Here is an 8,001-nt window from a genome sequence, read left to right as displayed (position 1 = left end):
TTCTTACTCTGGTGGCCATCAAGCGCTGGGCTAACTGATTCGGTGTTAGATTCTAAGTCATCTATACGCAATCGTAGAGCTTTATTTTCTGCTCGAAGGTCATCAATTGTACGAAGAAACTGGTTAAGCTCATCTTCCAGTTGCTTTATTCTCTTTTTGTAAGCAAGTTCGGCTTCTAGAAGCGTTTTTCGTTCTGCATAGACTGATTCATATGATTCAGTCATTCTTTCTGCCCCAGGCTGTCTGCTCTTTAATGGCTCCATTCTGAAAGTCTCTGATGTCTTGAAGTTTTCGTAATTATCGTAGTCTGGTGCAAAATTGCTTGAACGTTTTTCTGGAAATTTCTCTCTTTCGGCTGGGGTAATATGCAGATTGGTATGAGTATGTATATCTGGGGAAACCAAACGCTCTGGATGAGTTATTCTCGGCGAAGTATGCAATTGAGTATATTTTTCAGAAGCTGAGGACGATTTACTACTACTGTCACTATTGGCAGATATATTGTTTTTACTTGAATTGTTAATATCTGAAATAGTTTTTGTGGATCTGTCATCAACACTGTTTTTTCGAAGACTAGACGACTCACTGCTTTTCCATTTTTCTTTACTTTGTTTATCAACCTTGGTTGTAGGTATGGATTCGTCTGCTATTAAGGACTGGTCATTTTTTGAACCTTTTTTCACATTCGTCTCAAGAATTTGTGAAGTGACCGATGACTTCTTGGGTTTAAAGTTCTCGGTTTGAATATTACTATCTTTCAAGGCGGTGCTAGTAGGAGGAAGATGGGAATTTTCACCCTCAAATTGGAACAAGTCTATTGATAATGCATCAGCGTCAAATTCTTTATTTTCTACCCTTTCACTCGCTTCGGCTAAAGATTTTATCGAAACTTTCGATTTAGAAGACTCTCCACTTCCATATACTTTGGACTTCGATGATTTGTTTTTTTGATCTTGTTTTGCTGTAGTAGATTGTCTTATCTGCTCATCTTTACTGACAGGAGGGACTTTTACAGATTCTTGTTTCGCTTGCTTTTCATTGTTTATCACTTCTAAAGAAGACTTTTTTCCTTTCACTTCTGTTGTAGATTTTTCATCAGTTTTTGAAACATCGCTTAGGTTCACTTTATTTCGTACATTACTTTGCTTTTCCTTAATTTGATCTGCCTTAGTTTCTTCTTTAGCTGGACGAGTCAATTGATCTTTACTTAAAGTGCCCCTTGCTTTAACATTAATGCCTTCGTCCTTTTGTTTTTTTAATTCAGGTTTTCTTTTATTACTCGATTTTGATAGCGAATCGTTCGAGTTTCCATTCTTTAGAGAAACATCATTGACTTTGACTTCTGGCTTCTTTAGTGTATTTAACTCTAGCTCTTGCTGCTTTGAATCACGTTTATCATTCTTAAGCTTTTTGTTCACTGTTAAAGTACTTGAACTTTTGCTTTCGGTGTCTTTTTCTCCATCAATATTTAAAGATGTTGTCTTTGTAATTGCCACAGGTTTCTTGTCTTTTAAATAATTGTTGTTTGACGAGGGTATTGTCTCTTGAGGATGAAAATCGTTTATCTTACTATGTTTATTAACAGATTTATCATTCCTCTCAGGTTTTTCTGATTTCTCTTTCTTTAGAGAAGGATCATCCGTGTTACTCTTCCTATTCTTGTCATTCAAATTCACATTTATTCCATTTTTTCCATGAATATGTTCTGGCTTTTGTTTCCTATTCTTCTTAGTGTCTGGGGTTTGAAGTCCACTTTCTGATTCAAAAGTTCCTTCTTTTATCGGTGGGGTCTGCAGGGAGTTTTCACTTCCAATCACAGGAAGTGCAAGGGTACCCCTTTTAATTCCACCGCTCCGAGAACGATGCGCCTGTGTGGAATCTGTTTCGAACGTGGCCTGTCGATCCACCGGGTCACTTTTTGGTTTTAACAAACGATCCATGATCGTCTGCTCTATGTGAAGACGCCATTTTGGGAAATTTTGACGGCATCATATTGAACTATTACGTATTTAAGTCGATGCCAATGGGGTGGATTCTGAAGAAATAAAAAAGCCCATAATTAGCAATATTTTATTTACATTAATTAGATTAAAAGTATATGAAATTCTTCTGATCATACTTATATTCTACCTTTTATATAACAGATGAATGTTCAAAAAGGGCAACAATTCATACATGTATGCCATATGACTGAAACACTAGCATTCAGCTTCAAATTAACATTTTCTTTGTTATATCACGACGCAAATTAACAAATGTATCAATGCATTTAGAAGTTACACGCATAATAATCAATTAGGAATCGTGATACTTTACTCATGTAAGAGCACACCAAGTTTGAAAAACTATGAAAATTAAAGTTATTTGATGTAAAAACCAGCTTTCTCTAATCTCGCCGCTCTTTCCCTTCCTCTCCTCCTCCCTACCCAACTTTCTCTCCCTCATACTTTCTCTCCCTTCTCTTCTCTCCCTCATACCCTATCTGTCCCTTCTCTTCTTTCCCTCATACCCTCTCTCTCCCTCATACCCTCTCTCCGTTCTCTTCTCTCTCTCATACCCTCTCTTCTTTCTCTCATACCCTCTCTCCCTTCTCTTCTCTCTCTCATATCCTCTCTCCGTTCTCTTCTCTCTCTCATACCCTCTCTCCCTTCTCTTCTCTCTCTCATACCCTCTCTCTCCCTTCTCTCGTCTCCCTCATACCCTCTCCCCGTTCTCTTCTCTCCCCCATACCCTCTCTTTCCCTTCTCTTCTCTCCCTCATACCCTCTCTTCCCTCCCTCATACCCTCTCTTTCCCTTCTCTTCTCTCCCTCATACCCTCTCTCCCTACTCTTCTCTCCCTCATACCCTCTATCTCCGTTCTCTTCTCTCCCTCATACCCTCTCTCCCCTCCCTCATATCCTCTCTCCGTTCTCTTCTCTCCTTCATACCCTCTATCTGTTCTGTTCTCTCCCTCATACCCTCTCTTCCCTCCCTCATACCCTCTCTTTCCCTTCTCTTCTCTCCCTCATACCCTCTCTCCCTACTCTTCTCTCCCTCATACCCTCTATCTCCGTTCTCTTCTCTCCCCTCTCTCATATCCTCTCTCCGTTCTCTTCTCTCCCTCATACCCTTCTCTTCTCTCCCTCATACCCTCTATCTCCGTTCTCTTCCCTCCCTCATACCCTCTCTCCCCTCCCTCATATCCTCTCTCCCTTCTCTTCTCTCCCTCATACCCTCTCTCTCTCCCTTCTCTCCCTCATACCCTCTCTCCCCTCCCTCATATCCTCTCTCCCTTCTCTTCTCTCCCTCATACTCTCTATCTCCGTTCTCTTCTCTCCCTCATACCCTCTATCTCCGTTCTCTTCTCTCTCTCATACCCCCTCTCTCCCCTCCCTCATACCCTCTCTCCCTTCTCTTCTCTCCCTCATACCCTCTCTCCCCTCCCTCATACCCTCTCTCCGTTCTCTTTTCTCTCTCATACCCTCTCTCTCTCCGTTCTCTTCTCTCCCTCATACCCTCTCTCCCTTCTCTTCTCTCTCTCATACCCTCTCTCCCCTCCCTCATATCCTCTCTCCGTTCTCTTCTCTCCTTCATACCCTCTGTTCTCTTCTCTCTCTCATACCCTCTCTCCGTTCTCTTCTCTCTCTCGTACCCTTTCTCCGTTCCCTTCTCTTCCTCATACCCTCTCTCCCTTCTCTTCTCTCCCTCATACCCTCTCTCTCCCTTCTCTTCTCTCCCTCATACCCTTTCTCCGTTCTCTTCTCTCCCTTCTCTTCTCTCTCATACCCTCTCTCTCTCCCTTCTCTTCTCTCCCTCATACCCTCTCTCCGTTCTCTTTTCTCTCTCATACCCTCTCTCTCTCCGTTCTCTTCTCTCCCTCATACCCCCTCTCCCTTCTCTTGTCGCTCTCATACCCTCTCTTCATCCATTTTATCATATCCGTCTCAACGTTACTACATATATATATATATATATACAAGATATTTCATTGACCAATCAAGGGCCAAAGAAGGCATAGTTGACAAAAGAAGCATAATTTAAACATTATTTCTATAGAAACTCAACAATATTGCTCACTACATAATCAATATATGTTTTTAAGAACATGAATACCATGTATTCAAGCGTGAAACATGACAATTATAGATTAACTGAAATGATCTTGCAAAAACAACAGAAAAAATTCATTATGTTGACTTGCCAAAAAAAAAAAAAAAACAAACAAAAAAAACCAAATGAGAAGAACCATTTGATCTCGATGGCAGCAGATATAAATCAATGTATTACACAGTGTTTGAGAAATCGGTAGTTATGCTCTTGAGAGATTGTATTGGAATCAGTGCATGATTTGCTAATAGATATTCCATGTGTTTAGTTAATATATAACACTAATCTGTCTTTGGGAGAAACGTGTGTGTGTATGTGTTTCAATGGGGTGATGTAGCATAACACGGTTTGGAAATTTTTCCACGGTCTCTTTCTTCTAAATATTTACTCATTCTAATCATATTCCAGAATAAGTGCTCTACCTTTGTTGTGTCAACAATGTTTAGTTGTCTAGTACTGACATGTACAGTTGATCTGTGAAATCAAAATACACCACGGTGTAAACAGAAAAAAGATCAATAAACATGAAACTACAAGGACAGACTTTTTCAATCGTGATAAAAATGATATTTTCAAATGCATATCTTTTTTGGCAGAAATAGATTTTCCATTAATCGATGCGTATCTATGAATTCGAAGTACAAACTAGAAACTTTCAGAACATTCAGAACAATACCCCCATTAGTAACCATCACAACTCGACCTCTAAGTTCGTGATATCGGAGTCAAAACCTTGAAAAACACATAAATTATCACCTGGCAATTTATACAATTTAAAGGGTACCAGCTTACATGACTCGGATAAAACGCATAAGAGGATGTCGATGTTCTCAAAAAGAAAATCTGTACCTGTTATTGATGCTTGATCCCCAACTGGTTGGACAAAGAGAATTTACAAGTATCCGGGTAGATTTGCTATTGATCGAGAAAGAGTCGGAATACAGATTTCTTGTGAGTAAACTCCGGGACTCTTTTGCCCAAGGAACTGAATACACCAATCAGAATTTCTGTCCTTGTTTTAGAATATTTAATGGCGGCTAAAGGATATTATACACACGAGATAAAAGTTTAAACCAAACCATGCTTGGGTAATAGAGATTTAACGAAACGCCTCGACGCTTTACAATACCAACATGATTAAATACTATGTACGCTCAGACTGATCTCAAGATCTCTTTCAATATACGTGTACTGCCTCAATCGGTTATACCATTATAAAGCATTATATCACTATAGAAAGAAAGTTGGAAATTGATATGGCGTTTCGGAGTTTAAAAAATATTAATGACATTTATTTGCTAGATACATACACACACAGATATATATATATATATATATATATATATTACGTAGGCATCTAGAGATGGAAATCCGTTTTGGACGAGGATTGTATGTAGTTGTAGTTTGAAGCTGGTTTCTTTTGTGTCATTGCAAGAGGAAATGCCTTTGTATATCAATTCAAAAGGGCCGTGAATGCAAAGAGAACGAAATTGCTTTTCGATAAATGTCCTTAATCTTCGAGACTATGTAGCTATCGTCTATATGGGTATACATCAGATTTTTGATATGCTCTCAAAATAGAAACAACTATTCACCTGTCGGAGTTCAATTTTATCATCGCGCTCAATATTTGCTCAACAATCTATTCTGTATCATGTAAACATTTATATGAATTCACCTTTACCATGCAAATAAAAGTATCGATTAAACTAGTGCTTATTCCATGAAATATATATTTTAGAAACCATGATGTCATTATAAATGTGTATCTGAGAGAGAGAGAGAGAGAGAGAGAGAGAGAGAATCTGAGAGAGAGAGAGAGAGAGAGAGAGAGAGAATCTGAGAGAGAGAGAGAGAGAGAGAGAGAGAGAGAGATTGAGATTTGGCACATAAAAATTACCATATTTTCCTTCTGAAATATCCTTTCTTGTGAGTGTGGCTATAGATTGAAAAATCACTACAAAAACAATGCGTTTCCTTATAAATTCGATCCTACATTCACAATCCGTTTAGAAAGAGGTATTATGCTGTTGTCATTTTTTGCATTCTTCGATCTCGATTTGATTTTGATTGTAGGCTCCTCAGTCCTATCGATTAGATATTTCTTTATAGTGACACTACGACGTGAAGGATTTAACATCTAATTCCATTAAAACAGTGGCCTCCTACTACTTCACACAACATCGGATCCGGATTCAGCCAAGAGCATACTTTCGATCTCTAATCCTGAGATGGTTCTTTGCTCAGAGAACTGTTGGCAAATACATTCTCTTCAAATGTCCATATTTTATGCTCCTGGAGTATAACTATCATCTTGTGTAATTAACAACGGTAGATATGGCATGCGAGTCTGAATTGGGAAGATTTCAACAAAGTTGTCGATAAACACTGGATTTTAAATGTTGAGAACAAACATCGTCCATTCTAACGGGGAGAGACTCGCGTACCGTCTGCGGTATCAACATGGGATAGACGCCATTTTCAACATTCAGTTTTTATGAATTGATACTAAGTACATGTAGCAATTTTAAAAATCCATTAGTATAGATTTTAAATAAACACATGTTCGTTTCTGTGCAAATCGTAAATTGGTTCAGTGGTTTTATCCATTTAATTATTGGGACAATAGAAGGTTAATCCTTCGTTCCATACTATAACACCAGGTCTTTTTTTTATTTTGGCCTTGTTCAAACGCGTGCAAATTAATAATACAAATCTGTTTCAAATGAATTTAAAATCCGTTGTAAATACGGAATAAGTCAATTATTAATGCTTTTCAACCAGGTTACAAAAATTTGAAAAGACAATTACCTTTCAGTATAGCTCGTAAAAGAATAAGGTTATCGTAAGTTAAGTTCAATCCAAAAGATAATTTAGTAAATTTAGTGGAATCTAATTCATTGTATTCAATTTCACCCATCATTAAATTTTCATCACTTCTCAGAGGATTGATAGATAGTAGATACGATTTTCAAAACCAAACTAATGGCGTCTAAATGAACTCAATGAATCACCCCCTCCCCTAAATGGACTCTTCATTTCTTAAAAACAAATGCTATCGTCATGTGAATTATTAGACAGAAGAATATCGGGAGGTTACTAAGTCTTGAACCAAATGATAAAAAATATCTGCTACAAGTGTTATACTGTTACATGGAAACGCGCTATACGACTAAAAATCATTCAATTGGTGAGTTTGAAATAAAGAAAACAAGTTATTGAGCCTTTTCCACTTCATTTGGATTGTTTGTCGTCAGATATTTTGAGATGAGATAGTAAACTGCTTCTTCATCTTCCGACCGAAAGAAGGGTCTTCTATTATCACATGTCGCTACGACCTTCGCATCCGGCTTTTGAACAAAGCGCGGGTCTGGAGGAGACACGAAAGGAGTAGAAGTCGCTTTTGGATAAAAACAGGGACTTGTGGTTCCATTTAACTTGTATATTTCCGAAATGTTAGAGCTATTATTTTTACCAGAAATGCTGGACTCAGTATGGAAGGAGATGCGCGCTTTCTTTGATAGTGGTGGATCCATGGAACCGGAAGAGTTGCTATGGGAACTAGCGTATGAAGCTATCAGATGGTCACTTAGATGAAATTTTGACGGTGAACTGGATTCCGAGAAGCTCAAAATATCACAGTCGAACGAAGCATGGCTATGATAATCCCCAAACGATTCCGTACTTGAATTTAGAATGGATGGAGTCGAATTTCGATGACTCGCGCTTCTACTCCATGGACGTTTGAAGACTTCATTGGATGAATTCCACGTCAATGAATTGGATAGGTTTGGATTGTAGTGCGAAACATTATGAACAATGTCTGTCCAGTCTGACAGGCGATCGGACGCTTCGTCAATAGTACTGCAAGAACTACAGCTGGGTTTGGAAAGCTGTCAAACAGTGAAATATAA

General features: G+C 38.4%; 1 protein-coding gene across 2 annotated transcripts in view; it reads right to left on the bottom strand.

Annotated features, from left to right (window-relative positions):
* LOC125670991 (putative autophagy-related protein 11) overlaps positions 1-6,744 on the bottom strand; it is a 9,160-nt gene extending 2,416 nt beyond the window's left edge. The window contains exons 1-2 of one of the 2 annotated variants that reach the window (XM_056161592.1): positions 5,988-6,744; positions 1-2,035 (exon numbers count right to left, since the gene is read on the bottom strand). The exon at positions 1-2,035 is cut by the window's left edge and continues 2,416 nt beyond it. In XM_056161592.1, coding sequence (XP_056017567.1) covers positions 1-1,940 — 1,940 coding nt within the window. In that variant the 5' untranslated portion in view covers positions 1,941-2,035; positions 5,988-6,744. Of the gene's footprint in view, positions 2,036-4,936; positions 5,223-5,987 lie in introns of those variants that run through there. The other variant, XM_056161593.1, reaches the window with a different exon arrangement.
* Positions 6,745-8,001: the final 1,257 nt, after the last annotated feature.

This window comes from Ostrea edulis, chromosome 4 (assembly GCF_947568905.1).
Source record: "Ostrea edulis chromosome 4, xbOstEdul1.1, whole genome shotgun sequence".
NCBI lineage: Eukaryota > Metazoa > Mollusca > Bivalvia > Ostreida > Ostreidae > Ostrea > Ostrea edulis.
The sequence above is the reverse complement of the archived record's forward strand: the minus strand, read 5'-3'. Positions and strand labels throughout refer to the sequence as shown.